Source organism: Cotesia glomerata, linkage group LG7, assembly GCF_020080835.1.
Source record: "Cotesia glomerata isolate CgM1 linkage group LG7, MPM_Cglom_v2.3, whole genome shotgun sequence".
Taxonomy (NCBI): domain Eukaryota; kingdom Metazoa; phylum Arthropoda; class Insecta; order Hymenoptera; family Braconidae; genus Cotesia; species Cotesia glomerata.
The window spans coordinates 22802429-22826084 of NC_058164.1; the positions used below are offsets into that span (position 1 = coordinate 22802429).

Sequence of the window (23656 nt, forward strand, 5' to 3'; positions counted from 1 at the left end):
ACAAAGTGAGCCTACGATACTTCAATGTGCAAGTACTGCCCGGACTAAACCGACGACGTCGAGCAATCAAGCTTCCATTGAACCATTGATACTCCACCATCAAAGCATCAAACCCACACTGAAGCAACTATAGGCACGATTCTCAACCCTGCAATTCTAGTGAACCACTTGATACAAAGAGAAGAACACTGGAATTAAATCGCAGCCTACGCTCGGCGCTTTTTAATGGAAAAATTTTCAGAAAGACTGGAACGGAGTGATGCTAACGCGGTTTAGGACCAGTCTTTTTTGCACTATGCGCGAGGAGTAAAGACGAGAGGTTTTTTTGTGGGTAAAAATCCCACACTATCGAACATCATTGTTTGGAGTCTTAAAAAGGTTTTCCCCTTCGTAAAAAAAAAAAAAAACTTACAATATTGCTATGTAAGTAAAGCCATTCAATAATTCCAAATTATTGAGGTTTAGGATTTGAAAATTAGAGTAATTAATAACATTCTTATGATATTATTTCGGAATCACGGGTTAGACTTAATAGTCATCATTAATAGTTGTAATTTTAATTTATGTTCCTAATATTTCTGTGAGAATTATACCTCTAGATGTTATGGAGAATCAAGTTGATTAATAGTAGTTTGGTTAAAATTAGAAGTAGCCGCTGCCAAGCAGCGTGGTGTTGTTAAATCTTTATGTAATTATTTTATATGTATGTTATGTTTTAAAGTTAATTCATTTTGTTATAAGATTAATATTAATTATTATTCCTGTCACTGACTGTTTTACAAGTATATTTTTTTCGGAGTCAAAAACTGTCAAACTAGAAAATATTTAATGTTCTAAGCTTGGAGACAAGCAAAATATTAATTGTTCCTGTAAATAGCCTGAAGTAATTATTTGGTTTATACAATAATTTATCTCAAACAGAGAGATAATTACAAAATTTTTGAGTAAATTATTTATAAACCATAGATAAGTTATAATTTTAGTTTTTAACAGGCTAATAAGACTTACAACGGAGACTGTCCAGTATCAATAACATGTATTTATATATAATTTATGAGTTTAAAACAATAAAAAAAAATTAGGAAAACGGTTGACCCTGAAGGCCATCCCTGCAACTTCCCGCTAATTCCATACTTAGGCGCTTAAAATTGCACCAATGACGTTTTTGAGCTCTTCGAGCTCAAAAATACAATTTATGGGTTATTTTGAGCTCTCCGAGCTCAAAGAGATTGCTTTTCTATGCTTTAAAGCACTTCGAGCTCAAAAGTCTGATAGAGATTTGATAAGACATCATTTCCTGAATTTTTAAACCGCAATAACTTTTGAATGAATAAACCGATTTTTACGCGGTTAGAAGCATTCGACGCAGTTTTTCAAGCCTCACAAAGAATCTCAAATTTTGAATTGATCGCGCTAGGAATTTCGGAGTTATTCCGAAAAAACACTTTTTTCGGTTTTCTTTCGTTCACGATATCTCTCGAACGAATCAACCGATTTTGACCGGACTGGTGGCGATCGACGTGGTTTTTTGAGATTAAGAGCTGATTAGTTTTTGGAATTGAACTTTTAAGCCGTTTGAAAGTTATTCCAAAAAAACCACATTTGAAAAAAAATTTTTTTTCAGTTTTTTTAAGATTTCTCAAAATTTATTGATCTGAATCGGTCCAAATAGTTTTCAAAATCTAAGTTTGGTCAAGCCCTTTCGAATGGTACCAACCGCGATGAAATCGATCAAGCCGTTCAAAAGTTATAAGCGGTTCACATACTTTCACACACACACACACACACACACACACACACACACACACACACACACACACACACACACACCGTGACAACCTCGCGGGGATAGTCAGGGAAGCTTCCTGTGACCTTCAAACGTCGAAATCTGATGAAAACTCGATTTTTGCAAAACGGGGTGAAAACAATAACTTCCCGATTTTTGAAAATCTTCGATTTTCTTAGCGGAAAGTTAAACATGAGAAGTGTATTGTTTTGGTGGATAAAATGTGTTTTATTGCATCTTTTTATTTATAAAATGAGCATAACTGACATGCAAATTTTACACAGGCTCAACTAATCATCGAACAAAAACAGTTCTATTAATAGCAGCAGCATCTGCCTAAACAAAAATTTTGCGAGGCCCTGATACACGCGAAACTCGCATAAATAACTGTACTACATTGGTATTTGTAATAAATTCTTCCGCTGTACGCGATGAATCACTCTATTCAAGAGGCCTTTAGGTGCGCATAATTTGCTTGAAACAATATTGACACGTAAATTCTGATAAATTAACCACAATTCGAGTTCAAGCGAAGTTTCGAGCCAAACAAAGCAACAGCGTAATTAATTAGAGCTACACGTTCTATATCAGTGAAAAAAGAAGTTCTGTATTGATTGGTTGACTGCGCATGTGCGCGTGGGTGTTTCTTCGTCACGAAATGACCTGACTCATCCATATTAATTAACCTCAAATAGAAAGTACATGAAAACTTGGCAGCTAGCCATTGAAAACCCGCCAAACAAGATTAGAATCGACTCATCAATTTTGTTTCTAGAAGTTTTAGTATGTTTTTGAAGCAAGATTGTTTACTCTCTTATTTCTGCTGGAGCATATCTATGATGTAAATCAGCAAGTAATTTACTGCGCAATAGCTCAATTTTGTAAAAATATTCTATTAGTAATGTCCTCGTGACTACTATAGTCTCAAATTACCATTAAGTTGGGTTGGTTTTGATTAATTATTATTCTTGGTAATGAAACGTAATTTAATTAGCGGAAAATGTTCGCAGCTGCGTAATAAAGGAAACATTGCGTGTTTGTTTATGATTACATACTCTAAAGACTCAGGAAATACGACGACAATAACTAACAAATGTACACATAAACATTTTCCTTATCAAAAATTTCACATCGGTATATTATATTATCTGATGTCGTACCCAGTAAATCCATTAACGTAATTATGACATCACGTGAATTTAAGTTCTACGTAAGATGTAAGTCATACCCGAGTCGAAATTTCGATCGGATATTGAACCTTCTGATCCAAAATTGATCGTACTTTGAGCTCCATCCCGACTAGAAATTTCAGTGAGGCAGTGATTTGGCGCAAGTAAGGCATGCCGAATTCCAAACTTGCAATAAGTGAGACATCCAAACCAGGCCGAAGTTTGGGATGTAACACAGCTGCGAGGATCAGCCTAACTTGGCTTCCTGATTAGGTTGCAGTTTGGAAACCAAATTCGCAACGAAGAATCCAAATCTAATTCTTTCTTGATTTTTAGCTTTTTTATTATCAAGCGAAAATTAATAATAACAAATGCTTATTTCTTTATCTTCTTTTATTATTTTAAGGATAAATATTAAATTTAGGACTAAATTTTTTAAATATTTCATGAATAAAAAACAAATTCTTTGTTGCTTTTATTTAATATTATTTTTATTATTTAATTTTATTTTTTCTGTAATTTTTTTTTTTGTTTTTTGGAGCGTTTTTTAATGTGAAGAGGTTTTTTTGATTGGTAGATTTGATAAGTCAAGGGGGAAGGAGATGATAGAGGAGTTAGATACACTAATCACACATAATACTTAACTTTACTTCACACTCGCCTTAATAGTAATTATAATTAGTAATTATTAATTATTAAAAATTGTACATTTCGAACGCGAGACTCGAACACGGTACCCGACGCGCGAGGGCCCTATACCATACCGCGACGCTACGCCGATGATGAGCGACCTCTTACTTCAAGATACTTATAAGCACAACCAATGTTCGGCTTGCCTAATTTAAAACAAATAAGATTCGAATTGGGCTAGCCTAAGTTCGGAAAGCCAAGTTCTCTCCAAACTAGTAAAACTCAGGTTATCGTTACTTGAAACCAGTTCGGCGTTCCCAAGATATATCAGACTTAAGGAATCCATTAAACTTTCCTAGTTACGTTCAAATATGGCAAGCCAAACATTTCGTTCTGCCTACCTTCGTTTTTATGAGGTACAACCTAGGCAAGCCAAACTTGCCCCGAATTGGTTCTTCGGCATATGCCTCACTGAAATTTCTAGTCGGGTACATGAGACACCATGTTTATATGTACAATATACAAATACTCTCATAAATACACACTTTTATATGTATAGAACTAAAAGGCTTAACCTTGGAAAGACTTGAAGCCAAATATCTTCTCCCACTCCGTTTTAGAGTATTTTGGCAAGAAACGCCGAAGTTCGTCAAACGTTTGGAATGCCTAACTTGCAGGAAATTATAAAATCCAAAGGTTTACGGAAGTTCGGTTTGCCAAACTTAAAAGTAATTGGGGCCATCTATGGTAAGACGAAGTTTGGCGAATGTTTGGAATACCTAACTTGCAGGAAATTATAAAATCTAAAGGCTTACGAAAGTTCGGTTTACCAAACTTAAAGGTAATTAGGGACATTTATGGCAAGCCAAACTTCGGCAAATCTTTGGTTATCGTTACTTCCAGCTAGTCAGGCATTCCAAAGGTTCACCGAAGTTCGGCTTGCCATAGATGTCCCAAATTACATACAAATTTGGCATGCCAATCTTCGTTTTGCCTAACGTGGATTTAAGAAGGCGCAAATTAGGCTTGCCTAAGTTAGCCAAGCCAAACTTGCCCCTTACTAATTCTTCGGCATTCCTCACTACGATTTCTAGTCGGCATGGTCCGACTAGTTCGTATATTGAACTTCCTGATCCGAAATTGATCTTACTTTGAGCTCCATGGTCCGACTAGTTCCGATTTTGAACGCCTTGGACGTACTGTTTACCGAGAAATCGGATTTTGAACTCCTTGGTCCGACCGTTCATCGAGAGATCCGACTTTAAACATTCAAGTCCGATAAAAGTAATAAATAAAATTTTATTAATTATAAATAATTATTGAACAAATTAAACTAATCACAAAAATAATGTCTGTCCATATTAACCTGTAACTTGCATGGATTTATTCTATTTATCTATACACTTATTATGTTTTTATAATTCCTCAAGCGCAATATAATTTGTGTTAAATTACATTTTTCGAGAAATAGTTCGATTTTTTTTTTTTTTTCAAATCGTATCAATATATAAAGATAATAATATAATACGTGTTGAAATTAAGAAATTTTAAACACATAGATCAGAAATATATTTACATGATAAAATACATCAGTTTTAAAAAATGTAAAAACCCACTAGGAAATACTATTAAAAATAATTATTTATTACTTGTAAAGAATTTTTTCACAATATATATTCTTCAAATAAAGATGTAATTATAATAAATTCATACATATTTTTAATTGAAAAAAAATAAGTTTTAAATATACTTTTGATGTAATATTTAATACATAAAATGTAATTAGATTTTTGGCGAAAATCGTGATAAAAATTAATGGATACTTCTATTATTCTCGTTCCGTGTTATTTATCGGTACTGTTCCATAGATTTCTGTCTAAATTTTTACATGCTTTTTATTAGTTTCAATTATATGTTTGTTTGTAACCGACTCCTTTGTATTTGATTTTGACCCACTTCAAATAGTCAGACTTCATTTACTTCGTAGACTTATCGAGGACCGATGATAATACACTAATTTGATAAGATTATTCCATTATCCTAAATAGGATCACTAAGATTGAATGATTTTTTCACGCATCCTTTGCGTGAGAGCAAGAGAGAGGGCAAGCGCGTGGTCTTGCGCATGCGTACCTCTGATTCGAGCACTCGGCTCGGCACAATAGTCAAAGCTACATCTCTCTTTAGAACTTTTCAGTGTCGCTTTTATTGTGCTCTCTAATTTCCGTAATTAATAAAATTCTTTAAATCTAATAAAAACTAGCAAAATTAAGTATTGTAGAGCAAAAATTGCTTTACATAGTGATATATAAAACCACATAATTCGTTAACATTTAATTGCGAAAATTGGTATAAATAAAATGTAAATTAAATAAGAAAAATAGTTAAGGTTAAGTTTTGTTGTGTCAGGCGCATCAGTTACGCGCATTTTCTCCAGACGTCATTATATTATAATTGTATTGGTGTTAACCAAGCAGCATACTTGTACTTTAAACCATATATATTCTATGTGCGGGTATAGTGAAGCTTGTGTCATAGTGCTGTATATTGTACTAGCTCCTGTCCTATATTTGAAACTGTAAACATTGAAGTCACTCATAAAACAAGTAATACTTATAATTTGACAGTTGATAAAATTTCTCTGTTTTCTAATTGCCATTGTGACGATATAGATAGTTTGTTATGTCAGTGTAAAAGTGTTATGTCAGTGTCGACTGAAACTTGCTACAGATGTAAAGCTGTCGTAAAGACTGCATTCACCTGTGAAAATTGTGTTAAATCATTTCATCAAAGTTGTGCTAGGGACTACATTAAAGGTCGGCCCCCAACTGATTGTTGTAGAACTCAGTTTGCATATCTTCTGAAAATTCTTGACTTAAAAACTCAGAATTCAAATAATCGTCTGAATTCACTGAGATCAGTAAAGTCCCAAAACTCTTCAACATCAAGTTTCAAATCAGCGAAGTCCTCATCAAATTCATCAAACAAATTAACCAACGAAAAGTCACAATCAGGTTATCCATCACCAATTACTCCAACGTTTCTATTATCACCGAGTCGTGATACTATTTTCTCACCTGCAACAATGAGCACTGCAACGACTAGTGACAATCAAAATGAGAAAGAGTCAACTACCACAAATTCAATCCCAATTGCTGATACAGAATCTCAAGACAAGCTACCTGAGGGATGGTCTACTATGTCAAACTCTGAAATGCTAACAGCAGTAATGCGATCTTTATCTTCTCAAAAAGTAGTATTAGCTCAGATCTCTAGTTTAAATAGTAGCTTAAAAACTATGTTTGCTAAAATAGATAATCTTGGTAAGCGTATAGACAGCCTTCAAAATGAACAAACCAAGGCTAAAGAAAAATTAGCTGATTTGAGTAGTAGTATAATCACGAACTCACAAAAAATAAATGATGTCAACTTGGAACTTGAAGCTCTGAAGACAGAATCAACTGAAATGGCCAAAACTCTGGCGGGTGTTTTACAAAGTAAAACTTCAACATCTTCGTCTTCGTCTGAGTTAGTAATTTCCGGTATTCCAGAGTCAGTCTCAACAGGATCAACACCAATGGATATTGCTTCAAGTGGATTTAAAGAATTAAATATATCAGAATTAATTCCTAATATACTCTCAATTAGGAAAATGGAGAAGAAATCGACTAATGTTGATAGTATTACTAGAAATCATAATATTAATTATGTCACTAATTTTACTAAATCTAGACCGGTTTTGTACACTTACATTCTTAAAATGATATTACCCCAATTCCGTGATCACATTATTTACATAAAGAGAAAACATAAAATATTAATCGTAAAAAATGTTTTTCCGACCTTAGTAAATAATTCCTTCAAAGGCAATATTTATTTAAATGAATTTTTACATCCAGAGATGCATAAACTATTAATTAGTACGAAACTTAAAGCTAAAAATTTAAATTTTAAATATGTTTGGGTGCAAGATGGATCTATTTTTGTTAAGCAAAATGATAATTCGAATAAAATTAAAATTAGTTCTGAGTCAGAGCTAAGTAAGCTTGATTAACATTTTTCTGATTTAACTAAAACTAACAGCTGTAATTCTAAGTTTATTAAATTATTAAGTTTAAATATAAATAGTGTAAATAGCAATATTAATCAACTCATTAATTTAGTTGCTGAGATTCAACCTCATATTGTTGCATTAACAGAAACATGGCTAAAGCCTATTATTAACAACTCTTTATTTAATCTAGATAACTATACAATTTTCAGACGAGATCGTAACGTTACTCACTCAGACACTGGTCGACTACTAAAAGGTGGAGGTGTTGCTTGTCTAATCCATAGAACATTAAAAGCTAAATTACTGCACATATCTACCTCGGATCACCTTAATGAACCTGAATTTTTGATTATTGATATAACTTCAACATCTGGTTCTCATATTATACTATCAGTCATATATAAAAGTTCGGGAGGAAATCTTTTAAATAATTTCTTTGATATCCATTCAAAATTAACTACAAATTACAAAAATTTCATTATTACAGGCGACCTAAACTGTGAACTACTTGACTCAACTTATATCTCCAAGCACCTAAAAACATTTATCTCAGAACTATCAATTCATTGTGTGCCTTATAACTCAACGCATCATATTAGGAATAAAGATTCTTGGTTGGATGTGGTATTATTAGATAATAAAAGTAAACTTGGGTCATTTTATAAATCGAATCAACCATTTATCAACGGCCATGATTTTTTATATTGTGAATATTTGCTCGAGGTTCCTAAGCAAAATAAAAAAATAGTTACATACCGGAGATTCTCTGACTTAAATTACACTGCGTTATCAAACTCTCTTATGCTGTCGTTAAATATAGGAAGAGACCCTCTGAATGATCTCGATCCAAATTCTCTACTTGATATTTTTCAAACCAATGTTTTAAATGTCCTCGATGAGTTTGCACCATTATACTCGCGTACAGTCTTTCGTTCGCTTAATCCATGGTTTACTAAAGAATTAAAAATTAAATATAGAGAACGTGATGCTGTTTATAAAAGAGCAAAAAGATATAACGATACGGATCTTTTTCAACTTTTTAAAAGAATGAGGAAAGAGCTGAAACACGAAATAAGTCGTGCTCGTGAAAATTATTTAAAAAAACTCTCTGTCCAATCTACCTTACGGAACTAAAATTTGGAGTAAGCTAAAACACCTAGGCCTTGTAAAACGTACTACATCTTCTCCTCTAAATCATTTCGAACCGTCTGACCTAAACGAACATTTTGCAGCTATGGTACGTCAACATCCAGCATGCGACCATCAATTTGTAAATTCACTTTTCCAATTACATAAAAGTAAAGTAAATTCTTCCTTTACTTGGACCGAAATAGACATAGTTGATGTAACTAAAGCTCTACACTTGACTCTTCAAAAATCTAAAGGGAATAGTCCAGATGGACTTGATCTTAGATGATTAAAAAATCACGTTCCTCAAATTTCAATCTTTCTTACAGCACTTTTTAATCGGTCATTAGACACTGGAGTTTTCCCTCATGCATGGAAAGCAATATTTATAATACCCATCAATAAAGTAACTTCCCCAAAATCATTATCAGATACGCGCCCACTAGCCAATACATCCCATTTGAGCAAGGTTTTTGAGAGACTTATTGCAAATCAGGTAATAAGTTACTTAGAAGATAATGAGCTGTTTAATAAATATCAATCAGGGTTTAGGAAACATCATAGCACTCAATCAGCCTTACTAAGACTTATAGATGATATTAGACGTTCCATGGATGAAAACAAGCTAACTCTTGATGTCCTATTTGATCTAACAAAAGCTTTTGATTATGTTAATCCAAGAGTAATTTTGACTACACTAGTTGAACTTGGTTTTTCGAGTGAGACCATTTCTTGGTTTTTCTCGTACTCGACCAATCGAACCCAATCAGTTGTAAATGAAATGGGCTTATCTGTAAAATTCCTAGAAACTACCTCTGGAGTCCCACAAGGCTCAGTTCTTGGACCGATATTATTTTTAATAGTAATGAACTCGGTAGCTAAGCGATTAATTTATACAAATTATGGTCTGTTTGCGGATGATCAATTCATTTACCTTCATTTCTATGACTATCAACTACAAGACGCTATTAGACAAATTACGATTGATGCTCAGGCTGTTGCTGATTGGACAAGAGAGAATGGCTTGCAATTGAATCTATCCAAAACTAAAACAATGATACTTGGCTCAAGTACTAAGCTGAAAAAGTTACAAGCAAATGGTATTCCACCAATTTTTATTGACGGATTCCTACTTCCTTACGTAGAGTCAACTAAGTGCTTAGATCTTCATATCATAAATAACTTATCTTGGAGTTTGCATGTATCAAAGACTGTAAATAAAATTAATTCAGCGTTATATAGTTTAAAAATAAGAAAAAACATCTATACTAAAGACATTAGGAGGTTATTAGTCTCAGCAACTATATTACCACTTATTGACTATTGTTCTATAGTATTAACTAGTTGTACTGCTGATGAGAATTGCAAATTACAACGTTCATTAAATACAGCGATTCTTTTTATTTATAATTTGAAAAAGGATGAACATATTACACCATATAGACGAGAGCTTGGATGGCTATCAGTAAAAAGCCGCCGAATGTACTACTTAGCATGTTATTTTTATAAATTGTTGAATATAGGTAAACCTAGCTACTTACGAGAACTATTTATTGAAGATATTGATACTAGACATTCTGTAAGACTTGCAGCAAAAAAGAATTATGTAAATTTCAAGTTACCTAAATTTACGACAGCTATTTATGAGTTATCATTTGTAGTTACTTGCATTCGTCGTTGGGAAGATTTACCAATCGATATGATAAATGCTCCCAGTTTAGAAATTTTTAAAAATAAGCTTTATAATTACCTTTTTAATCTAGACTTCTAAATCCAAACTAAATTTTCAGTTAAATCTCTAAAATTATTAAAATCAATAAAAGTTATTAAATCACTAAAATTATTCAAATTAAAATCTTTAAATCATAATCATAAATATTGTAATCTATTAGTTCTAATTCTCACTTAAACAGTTTCTTCAAAATTAGCATATAAGCAATATTACCTTTACTAATATTTTATTATGTATAATTATATATAAGTTCTAATTATTATGTTTAGATTAAAAATTTAAAAATGTATTGTATTCACAAAATGTATATTTTTCTTTTACCATCTGGCCAGTGAAGGCTTTGGCATAAATCAATAAATTCAATTCAAAGCAATAGTCATAATTACAGTTACTTATATATAGTAATTACGAAATTAATAGTAGTTAAAAATAAATAAACCTAACTCCAAAGTAGAAAATAAATTATAGTATAAAAAAACTAAAAAACACGCTTTTTATAGAAAACCAAACTAAAAAATAAAAAATAAATTTTAATAAATTTGAATTAAGAATAGTGTAAAAAATTTTATTAAATATAAATTAATAGAACTGTAAATAAGAAAAAAATGTATTTTCATTTTAAAAAAAGCGTGGGGTGCTTTTTAAGATATTGTTGAAATAATAATCCATCTACTTATATCTGTCAATGAAATATTTATAGCTATTGACACTATGCATCCCACGCTTTTTTTACAATAAAATAGATTTTTTTCTTATTTACACTATTATTAATTATATTTATCAAAATTTATTTTCTCTTTTTTAGTTTGTTTTAAACTATTATTTATTATATAGAAGCAAGGTGTTACTAATGATTCTATCGCGACAGCTTCAATGTTTTCAGTTTTATAGCACTTACATAAGAATGATCTGCTATCATTTAAAAAATTATCAGCATTAGCAACAACTACGTTATTTGCAACTACTCCACGAATAACAGTAAAGTGATGTTTAATTTTACAATTACGAATGTTTTGTAAATAAATACAGTGCGACCATTGCATAAAACAATAAATCAGTCTAAAACAGATAGTTATTTTTTAGATACTGCACCACTGAAGATTGTATTTGCAAGTTATCTTTATACATTTCAGAGAGATACAGCTTATTTTTTTCATAAGCCTCAATTGACAAATACTTAAGTATAGTCTTATAGTAATATTATCAATTAATAATTCACTTCATTGCATTTCAAGCATAATTATTAATAGAATATCAACATTTTCACTGAGTCAGGCAAATGGATCAATGAGTGTATATTTAATTTATTATTTAACCAAAACAATTACATATCGTTAAAATTGATTTGGTCTTAAAACAATTAAAATATAATAATTAACAGTTGAATTTTTAATAATATTTTTATTTTTTTAAATTTTTAATTTGCGTATACTTGATAAGTGAAGCTTTGATAGGTTATCATTGGTTCCAGTTCTAATTAAAACAAACCACCAGTTTATGCGATTAGAAGATGGACTTCATCCAATATATTTATTAACATGTTAAGAGTGATCAGCTCTACTTGGTAGGAAATTTTAACTAAAAAAACTTATCTTTTTGGTGTGTTCCTGGGTCACAACCTTCTCAATTATATCATATTGAGCAGTTGACCGACAAAGAATATAAGGGGATGAAAGCAACCCCGAAGCACAGTTGGACTCCGAAACTCGAGTGATCATGTTTTTCAGCAAAATCCCTTTCGTTCTACTCGTCGCCACTCTGGTAACTTCATGTAAGTAATAATTTAATGACATAATTATTTTCTTTTCAAATACCGTTGCTTTGATTAAATGAACTTTCGCTCATCTTCAGTAAAAGAGAAAAATATTGCATCATTAGTTCTCTTATCTTCTTTTCAATATTTTCTTCTTCCACAATTTATTGACCGTATGAAAAAATAGTACAAGTCAAATAATTATCGAAAATTTGGATAATCTTCATAGCATCCTTCTTCCAGCTTTGGAATAGGACGCTTATTCATGAATAATTGTAGTTTTTTAAATTTGTTATTTCTTTGATAGTGTTTCCGCGAGGTGGATCAGCCGCTACACAAGTAATCTATCCGTATCAGCAATCTACTATGCAATCCGGAATCGGCAATCAACAGTCAGCTGTACAAAACGGCTATGGCAACCAGCAATATACTGCACAAATCGGATCTAACAACCAGTCATCATCCATACAACAGATGGACATAAGCCAACTTCCTCCGTTGTCAACGATAGATCGCTCATCTTCAGTAGAAAAGAAGAATGTTGCTTTTATAGTTTTTTTATCTTCGAACGCAATTTTTCTTCTTCAGTTATTGACCATATGTAAAATTATTAGAAATTAGACGATTATTGTTAATTTATATCATCACTGTAATGTGATTGTCAATTGTAACTAACATCATTAATTCATCAACACTTATGATTTTTAAAGTTGATTTACTTCTCAACAGGTTTCTCGGAAGGTGTATTCACTGCTGTTGATGCATTCCCTCAGCAATATACATACTATCAGCAATATGATGTGCAACACGGAACCGGCAATCAGCAATCTCTCGTAAAAAACGGACATGTTTGGCAGCAACATATTGAACAGGTGTGGTCCGTCAACCCACCACCTCAGTCACCATCTATAGTATACTATCCTAATAACAATAACCTTTACCAAGGTCGGCCTTTTTTAACTTATCTCAAAAATGTGTTTAAATGGAAATTATGTATACTAAGTGGATTTACGGCATGTTGATAATGTCATTAGTACTCACAGTATCAGAGTATAAAGACAAAACATTGCTACACACTCAATTTTATGTGAATTAAATAAACCTTTCTTTATAAAATAATGTGGTTTTATTGATCAGTGTTGATTTTTATCAGTTTCTAGCATGATTTGTGTTTTGTCGAAAACTATCCACTTAGGATAGTTTCCGTAATTGTTTTAAAAATTATGATTAATTTGGGATTAGGATATTAAATAAAATATACGTCGATTTGTTGGGGAATAAAATAAGGATTTATTTATCCCCAGAGGAGGAAAACTCAGTTGGGCTGAGAAAAAACCTCCTCGAATGAAAAAATGTACAAGTAAGAACGCAAAGCGTGTAGTGCGAATGATAAAATATGTGTAAATTGCCGTCGCAAACATCACAAACGAGGTGAGCTCAACCGCTTTAGAAAAGCAAATGGTATTAATTCAGAATTAATGAATTGACGCTAGCTTTTAAGCTAACTAGAGTCAATTAATAGTGAAATACTAATTAATTGACGTAAAATGTCAGTGCAGAGACTGATTGATTGATTAGAATTATTAGTGTAGGAACTAATTAGATAATTCGATATCAGAATCGAATAGTTGATAAAATTTGATTTGATAGAATGATGATTAAATATTTAGCAATAAATTTAATATAATTTATTACAAATATTGCGTGTTAACTATGGATTGACTAAAGCCGCGTGGCTGATGCAATCCTTTGTTAAAATGGCGCGTAATGACCGCGTGACGTCACTTATTAATTTTAATTAATTTAATTCACTAAACAGTTACTAATGATTTTCAATGATTTGAGAATTTAATTGGTAATTGAAGTTAATGAAATTAATAGTATTTAATGAATATTTTAAGTGTTCAAGTAAATGCGTAGTACAAGTGATAAATCAGAAAACGATTGACACAGAGTAGTCGTACTAGTACAAGCGTCCAAGCACAACTGCTTGCCGCCGACCACGTGAGCCGGATTCTCTCCCGCTAACCAAGGCGCGCATGAGCGACAGCCATGGTGTGACACGATTTTTCACGAGTTGGAGCGATCAAGCCCGAAGGCGCAACTCCTCTTATAAATTTTTATTAAATGTCTTTTCTATCGGTTAAACAATTTGCTTTGGCTCATCCTTAGTTCAGTTAGAATCTAATTCATTCAGAAGTCATGAGTTCTTCTTGGAAGACCTTCCGTCATCTATATCACTTTTAACTCGTCACTTTAAGGTCAGTTATACGGTTCATAACCTGGTTCGTGATAGGAGTTATCAGCTCCAAATGGAACATTCTATCTGGAAATATGGTTATTTTGTTATTGTTCTCTCGGGTCAAGACATCATAGATTGCATCACATTGAGCAGCTGACCGACAATGATTAAAAGGGGACGAAGACAACCCCGGGGCACAGTAATATTTCGAAACTCGAGTGATCATGTTCTTCAGCCAAATCCCGTTTGTTCTACTCGTGGCCACTCTGAACGTCGTGTAAGTAATAATTTTATTGCATAATCATTTTTCTGCCCTCCGGCCGTAAAGTGGCAACATTCTGGCTGCTGCACTAAACGAAGTTGCCCCATTCCGGTTACGTCGAGCAGAAAAATGGTATGTCATGGCCAGTAAAAGTGAAGCCTCAGACCACATGTTTGCCATCCGCGGCTTTGCCTCGGCCAGCAATTACATGTGATCTGAGACTTAACTTATTTTACTGGCCTAGGAATATACTATTCTTTTCAAATACCATTGCTATGATTAAATGAGCTTCCGCTCATCTTCAGTAGAGGAGAAGAATGTTGCTTCATTAATTCTCTTACCTTCTTTTCAATATTTTCTTCTTCTGTAATTTATTGACCAAAAATTTGGATAATCTTCGTAGCATCCTTCTACCATCTTTAGAATAGAACGCTAATTCATGAATAACTGTAATTTTTTTAATTTGTTATTTCTTTAATAGTGTTTCCGGGAAGTGAATCAACCGCTGCACAAGTAATCTATCCAAACCAGCAATCTACTATAGAAAGCGGATCCGGGATCGAGCAATCGACTCCACAACAAGAAGACAACCAGATTCTTTCCGAGTCTAAGAAAACTCTCTTATCACAAGATATTGTACAATGGCTAATTACAGTGAATTTACTATGAGAACAACCTTTACCAGATTCCATCCGACTCTGATGAAATTCTCTTTTATCGAATTATTGCGCGATGGCTATCTGACAACAATCATCCGATTCCACAACCGAAAGACGTTTACCACGTCCCTTCCGAATCTGATATAACTCTCTTACAACGAAGTATCGCACAAAGGCTATCCGATTATGATAAATATGTTAGACCATTCATATGCCTTAGAGAGTATTCGACTCTACAACTGGGAGGCTTTTATCAATATCCTTCTGAGGAAGATAAAACTCTCGTATGTCAAGTTATTACACGATGGCTATACAATAACAATCAATTTCTTAGACAAAATGGATCTGACAGCCAGCAAAGTGGAGTAGACAAAGGCATTCTTTTGGAGCAATATATTAGGTAGATCATGAAAGACATCGTACCACCGGAGGAAGAGTATACACCTGAAGGTTACTTCATCGTCAAGTCCTAATAACTATAGCCCTCATGAAGGTCAGCCTAACTTAACTTGGCTTAACAATACGATTAAATGATCGTGGCATCAGCATTCACAGTATGAAAGTATAAAGACAGAGAATTGATACAAACTCAACTTTATGTAAATTAAATAAACCTTTTTTCGTAAAATGATGTGGTCTTATTGAACGGTGTTCTTTCATCAGTTTCTAGCATAATTTGCTTTGGCTGATCTTTAGCTCAGTTAGAACTTAAGTCATTTAGAATTCATGAGTTCTTCTTGGAAAACCTTCTGTCATCCATATCACTTACGACCTGCAACTTCACACGGAGAAAATTAAATAATTGGGTTTGTTATACTAAATTTTTAATTCCAATCATCTAAAATAATTAAAACGTTTTTCAGTGCAAAAATAGTTTGTGCTATTATTTTTAACTTCCCGCTAAGAAAATTGAAAATTTTCAAAAATCGGGAAGTTATTGTTTTTACCCCATTTTTCGAAAATCGAGTTTTCATCAGACTATTCCCGCGATGGTGTCTGCATGTATGTATGTATGTATGTGTGTGTGTGTTTTTTTTTCCTTAGGGGGGGGGGAATCCTTTTTACGGATTCTAGGCATAGCTGTTTGGCCTGGATATGTGGCGACTCGACGCAGCGTCATACTAAAACTCGACGCTGACGCCCCTACCCACTAAACTCTAAACCCCTTTCTCTTCTATCCTCTGATCCCCCATGGTACCGCCGTAAGGCATTTCTTCGCGGGGGGAGGAATTAGCTGTCGCTCATCCTTCTGGTGGCTAAGATGTTATTTCTTCCTTCTAGATCCTGTCTTTCGCTCTTTTCCTCTCAATGGATCGCAACTCTGTAAGCACTTTTGTAGCAAAAGTGGTTGTGGCGTTCCAGGCAGCTTCTGACGACAACATTGCTTCTACTATTGACTCTGGTTGGGTTCTCTTTTTCAGAATCTTTTCTAACTCATCGCGCTGTTGGTTGAAACGTGGACACACAAAGAAAACATGCTCCGCATCTTCATTGACCCCTGGACAGGACGGGCACTCTGGGGTATCATCGTGCTTAAAGCGGTGAAGATACTTCCGGTAACATCCGTGTCCTGATAACATCTGCGTTAAATAATAGTTGATCTCACCGTGACTCCGGTTGAACCACACATCAATCCGAGGTATGAGACGGTACGTCCACCGACCTTTCTCTGCAGTATTCCACTCCTGTTGCCATCTTGCGATGCTGTGTTGCCGTTCTTCCCTTCTAAGTTCTTCAGGGCTCAGTGTAGTTGACCTTTTTCGTTGATATAGGTTCCGTCTTTTCTCAGCTAGGAGTCTTTTCGTTCCGTCTTTTCTTCGCTCAAAAGTGAGATCGAACATATGGTTTATCTCGTCAAGGTGTTTGGCAACGATCACTACGGCTACGTCATCTGCATATGCTACGAGTTTGACGTTTCTTGGCAGAGTTAGTCTTAATAGACCGTCATACATAATATTCCACAGGAGCGGGCTTAGAACTGAACCTTGTGGTACACCTCCAGTAATATCATACTCCCTCGGACCGTTCTTTCCTAATTGGAACCGATGCATTCCCAATTGGCGGAGTTGAAGGCGTTTCTGATGTCTAGAGTCGCTACCAGGCAATACTTCTTCGTTCCACCCTTCCATCTGGTTCCTGCGATTGCTTCCTTGGCCGTATCAACAAACAGTTTGATTGCGTCTAGGGTTGATCGTCCTTTCCGAAATCCATACTGATTGTCTGCCAGGAGTGGGTCGACTACTGCTTCAATTCTCTGGTGAATTATGCGTTCAAATATCTTACCCGCTGTATCTAGCATGCAAAGTAGGCGGTAAGATGACGGTTCATCCGGTAGCTTTTTCCCTTTAGGAAGCAGCACTAACCGTTGCTGTTTCCACTTTCAAGGAAAAATCCCTTCTTTGAGACAGGTGATGTAAACATCCAGGAATAATGCCGGTGCTGCCTTTATAGCTGTTTTTAAGGCAATATTAGAGATTCCGTCTAATCCTGGTGCTTTATTATTCCCTACGCGTCTGCAAGCCTCCGTCAGTTCTTCTTCCGTGACAGGTGGAATGTCCTCCAGTTCGCCTTGAGCTAACTGATAATGAACCTCGCGTTGCTGCGGAAACAGCGCGGTAACGATTCTCTGCAGAAGTTGTGGGCATGTGGGTGCCGGCATTTGTTTGAATTTTAGGTGAGTCATGACCACCTTGTACGGTCTACCCCACAGGTCTTTGTCCACCTCGTTGATGAGCTCTTTCCAGCATTGCCTCTTACTATCCTTGATGACTTTGTTCAATGATCGACGAGCTTTTTTGTACTCTGCGACCAGCTCCGCAGAATCAGGTCGTAGATGGCCACGCTGGGGTATTCTTCTTTTCTTTAGACACTCTTTCCGAAGAACGCTATGTGTGTGTGTGTGTGTGTGTGTGTGTGTGTGTGTGTGTGTGTGTGTGTGTGTGTGTGTGTGTGTGTGTGTGTGTGTGTGTGTGTGTGTGTGTGTGTGTGTGTGTGTAAACCTCTCATGAATTTTGAACGGCTTGACCGATTTAATCGCGGTTGGTGTCATTCGAAAGGGTTTGACTAAACTTAGATTTTAAGTACAAGTTGGACCGATTTGGACTGAAAGATTTTGAGAAATCTTAAAAAAACTGCGAAAAAAAATTTTTCCAAATGTGTTTTTTTTTTTAATAACTTTTAAACGGCTCGACCGATCAATTCCAAAAACTAATCAGCTCTTAACGTCAAAAAACCACGTCGATCGCCACCAATCTGGTCAAAATCGGTTGATTCGTTCGTGAGTTATCGTTGACGAAAGAAATCGAAAAAAAAGTATTTTTTTTCGAATTACACCGAAACTTTCGGTCTTATCAATTTGTGTTTAAAAATATATTATAGAATTTGAAAAACTGCGTCGATTGCCGCTAACTGCGAGAAAATCAGTACATTTATTCAGAAGTTATTGCGGTTTGAAAATTAAAAAAATAGTGTTTTATTAAACTTCTATCAGACTTTGGAGCTCAGAGAGCTCAAAACTACACGAAAATTATATTTTTGAGTTCGAAGAGTTCAAAAACGTAATAATTAAATTTTGAGCGCTTAATTACGAAAGTAGCGGGAGGTTGCAGGAATGGCCTTCAGGGTCAACTGTTTCCCTAATTTTTTTTAATAACCGTTACCATGTTTTTCAGTAACAGTTACCATCAGGATGATAATAGTTACTATCAGGATGATAATATTCACTATCAAGGATAGTAATTAATATTATTGAACGCTATGAAAAAATTGATCAAAAATTCAATAATTTTCAAGTACACGGAAAAAATTATAGGTACTTTTCCCATTCATTGTAGGAATAGTTCCCATAATTAGATAGAAATTTTTCCTATACTGCTATGGAAACATTTTCCATGATAGCATTGGAATTATTCCTATAACAGTAAATTTTTAATGTCATTGCAAAGGTCTTGACTTGAATTTGTGCCTTCTGAAGGTTTGATATCATTCTTACCGATAGTGAATTTATTATGATAATTATTTAGGCTGCTTTCGAAAATGCTCTATCTCCAGATATATAATTAAGAAATGAGCTTGTATCTTGTAAACCATTGACATTTTTAAAAATATAAGCTCACCCCGACATTACACTCATCGAGACCTTTCCTTTGAGGACCCACATCAATTTTTTTATATATTTTATATATTATATATATGAAAAATATATCAAAATGCATGTGGATACTCAAATAAAAGCTCTTGATTTGTGTAACATTGGAATGAGCTTATATCTGTAAAAACGTCAATAGTTAAGAAAATACAGTGCAATTTAACGAAAGTTAAATTATTCAATAAAGCAAAATTTTATTTATCTATAGTTTATAAGTCGATGCTCCTGTAAATTATGGAAAAAATTCCTGTGAATATAGGAACCACTCCTATAATTCGTATGGGAACTGATTCCATAATTATTGGAAACGATCTTAAAAATTCTAGGAACACTTGCTAATATTATGAGCGTCATTCCCATAATCATAGCAATCATTTCTATAATCAGTATAGAAAATAATCCCATAAATTTATAGGAATAATACCTATATTTTTCTTTCCGTATATATTTACGTTTTGACCGTGGTTTTTAAATGCTAATGTTTAAATTCTACTTACTACCTTAGATAGTAACTGTTATAATTTCTGATGGTAACTGTTACCATCTGGATTATGAATGTAACTATTTAGAATGATATAGAATTTGATGAATGCTACCATCCAGATGATTTCTACAATCATCTAGATAGTATTCACTACCATCGGGTTGATGGTAAAAATTTTTATCATAACTAAATAATAACTGCTATTATTTAACCTTCTCCGTATCAGGTCAGTTATACGGTTCATAACCGGATTCGTGATAGGAATTATCAGTCCCAAATGGAACATCCCATCCGGAAAGGGTTATCTTGTTATTTTCCTCTCGGGTCATGAAATTATAGATAACATCACATTAAGCAGCTGACCAAGGGAGAATAAAAAGGGACAAAAACAACCCTAAAGCACAGTGAGAATACGGAACTCGAGTGATTATGTTCTTCAGCGAAATCCCTTTTTTTCTACTCGTCGCCAACAAAATTTCGCTCATCTTCATTAAAAGAGAAAAATATTGCTTTATTAGTTATTTTACTTTCAAATACAATATTTCTTTTTTCTATTATTTTTTGACCTTATGTAAAATTATTACAAGTCCAATGATTATCGCAAATTTGGATAATCTTCGTAGCATCTTTCTTCCATCTTTAGAATACGATGGTAATCTATGAATAATTATAATTTTTTTAATTTGTTATTTCTCTAATAGTGTTTCCGGGAGGTGGATCAGCCGCTGCACAAGTAATCTATCCGAATCAGCAATCTACTATACAATACGGAATCGGCTATCAACAGTCTGCTATACAAAACGGCTATGACAACCAGCAATATACTGCACGAATCGAATCTGACAACCAGCAATCATCCCTAAAACAGGAAGACATTAACCAAATTTCTCCGTCGTCAAACATATCTGACCGTATCGCATGGTTACGATCGAGGATCCAGCAATTTACTACACCAAACGGATTTGACTTCCAGCAATATATCAAACAACAGCAAGGGATTTCGCGAGTTACTCGTTTGTTGAACGAACTTACCGAAAAAAAATTTGCTGTATGGTTACGATGCAAGAACTACTTATCTTCTACAAACAGCAGATCCAATAACAAGGAAACAACTCTATATCAGGAAAAACTTAACCGCATCCTTTCCGAGTCTGACAAAACTTACTACAACAAGCTATTGCACGATGGCTACCCGTTTACCAGCAATCTACGTTCGAATTCAGAATCAGATGCTGTTATCCGTTATCACGAAAGGAAGAAAACATGAGAAACACTATTATTTTTGAGCATTATAAAACTCTCCAAGACCAAGCTATTGCACGATTGCTATCCGATGACCATCAATCTACTGCACAAAACGGATCTTACGACCAGAAAGCTGAGCTAGATGAGGTGATTCGTATGCAGCATTCAATTGAGCAGATCTTGACAGACAAACTGCTAAATCAGGAACAGTCACCATCTATAAGTTATTATTCATGGTCGCATCCTTGTGACTACGATTTAACTCCCATAACTTTCTTTGAGAATATCTATAAATCGCAATTATGTGCACTGCATGGATTTACGAGATGTTGATAGTGGCATCAGCACTCATAGTATCAGAGTATAGAAAAAAATTAATACAAACTTAACTTTATGTGAATTAAATAAACCTTTTTTCATAAAATGATGTGGTTTTATTGATTAGTGTTCTTTTATAAGTTTCTATTATGATTTGCTTTGGCTCATCTTGAGCTCAGTTAGAACCTAAATCATTCAGGATTCATGAGTTCTTATTGGAAGACCTTCTGTTATCGATATCACATTTAACTTGTAACTTTAAGGTCAGTCATACGGTTCATAACCTAGTTCGAGATGAGAGTTATCAGCTCCAAATAGAATATTTCATCCGAAAAGAGTTATCTTGTTATAGTCCTGTCGGGTCAAGACATCATAGATTGCATTACATTGAGCAGCTGACCGACGATGAATAAAAGGGGACCAAGACAACCCCGAAGTACAGTTGGATTACGAAACTTAAGTGATCATGTTCTTTAGCAAAATCCCGTTTGTTCTACTCGTCGCCATTCTGGGAACATCATGTAAATAATAATTTAATAACATCTTTATTTTCTTTTCAAATATCGTAGCTACTATTAAATGAACTTTTGCTCATTTTCATTAGAAGAGAAGAATGTTACTTTTTTAGTTCTCTTACTTTCAAATGAAATTTTTTTTTTTTTATTTATTGACCATGTGTAAAATTATTAGAAGTCAGATGATTATTGTTAATTTATATCATAATTGTAGTATGGTTGTCATTTTTAAGGAACATCATTAATTTATCACTTATGATTTTTAAAGTCGATTTACCTCCCAACAATGTTTTCGGATGGTGTCTTCACTGCTGTTGATGCATCATACCCTCAGCCATATACATACCCTCAGCAATATACATACTCTCAGCAATATTCTGGACAATACGGAACCGGTAATCAGCAAGCTACTGTAAGAAACGGATATGTTTGGCAGCAACGTATTGGGCAGGTGATATCCGTCAACCCAGCATCTCAGTCACCATCCGTAGTTTACTATCCTACTAACAGGAACCCTTACGAAGGTCGGCCTGTCTTAACTATGCTCCACAATTTTTTTAAATGGAAATTATGTGTACTAAGTGCATTTACGAGATGTGAATAGTCTCATTTGTACTCATAGTAACACAAAAGTGTTTACAAATTGAGCTATGTGGAAATAAAATAAAATTTTAGCGAGATGCTGATCATTCCACTTGTCATCGATTTTAGTCATATTATATAAAGTCCGTCTGTTGTATGAACCATTACTAGACTCAAAATATTACTCTCTAAAAGACGTAGTGACAAAACTATGCTCCTCGACTAACGGCTTGTTTTCGTAGATTTTATACAAATCTAACTTTTATATTGATCCTCATGAGGGATCTTTTGAATGGTTTTGCTATTTTTTAACTAAAAATTTACACATAAGAATGTTAAATATCTAACAAAAAATTTTTTTTTTATGCAATGACGCAAAATTTTTGACTGTGTAATGAAACTCAAAACTCAATCTTATGATATAAACTTCAATTATCATGTAATTTCTTTTTTTTACTTATCAGTAAACAATTACTACACTGATGAAAAAAACTAACTTCATTCAAGAAAAATAGTCTTGATCCAAGAAAATTATTTTGAAGAGAACTAGTTGTCTTATTTCAAGAATTTCTTGTCTTGAATTCACGTTTCTTAGATTGAGAGGTCTAATCGCTCCGATCGATAAAATTTTTACTTGGTTCAAGACTATATTATCTTCGATCAATACAATCGAATTCTTTATTCAAAAACAATTCTCTTCAATAAAGAATAATTTTATTTAATTTCAAGAATTATTTATTATTGATTCAAGAACAAATTTTTTTATTAAAATGTTATAAGTTATTAGTTTAAATCAGAAAAAAACTTTGAAGTAAAAAAATTTGTATTTCTTTATATGCTTAAAAATATTTATTAAAACAGAGAATAGCAAAAATACAAAAATTTATATACTTAAACAAGTAAAATAATATCATAATCCAAGAGTCGCACCATAATTGGAACAAGTCGGT

The 23656-nt window shown here is 33.7% G+C and overlaps 2 protein-coding genes across 3 annotated transcripts in view; both read left to right on the forward strand.

Annotated features, from left to right (window-relative positions):
- LOC123269764 overlaps positions 1-5806 on the forward strand; it is a 7815-nt gene extending 2009 nt beyond the window's left edge. Inside the window, exon 5 of the mRNA XM_044735599.1 lies at positions 5634-5806. Within this exon, the coding sequence (XP_044591534.1) occupies positions 5634-5806 (173 nt within the window). The remainder of the gene's footprint in view (positions 1-5633) is intronic.
- Positions 5807-11940: 6134 nt separating this feature from the next.
- Positions 11941-22150, forward strand: LOC123269480. Of its 2 annotated transcripts, none has more exons than XM_044735193.1 (2): positions 11941-12270; positions 20748-22150. In XM_044735193.1, the coding sequence occupies exons 1-2, from the start codon at positions 12216-12218 to the stop codon at positions 21311-21313; spliced, it is 621 nt and encodes a 206-aa protein (XP_044591128.1). In that variant the 5' UTR covers positions 11941-12215; the 3' UTR covers positions 21314-22150. The 2 variants fall into 2 exon arrangements, 1 of the variants encoding a protein (XP_044591128.1); XR_006510425.1 differs by lacking the exon at positions 20748-22150 and adding an exon at positions 12560-13415.
- The last annotated feature ends 1506 nt before the right edge of the window (positions 22151-23656 follow it).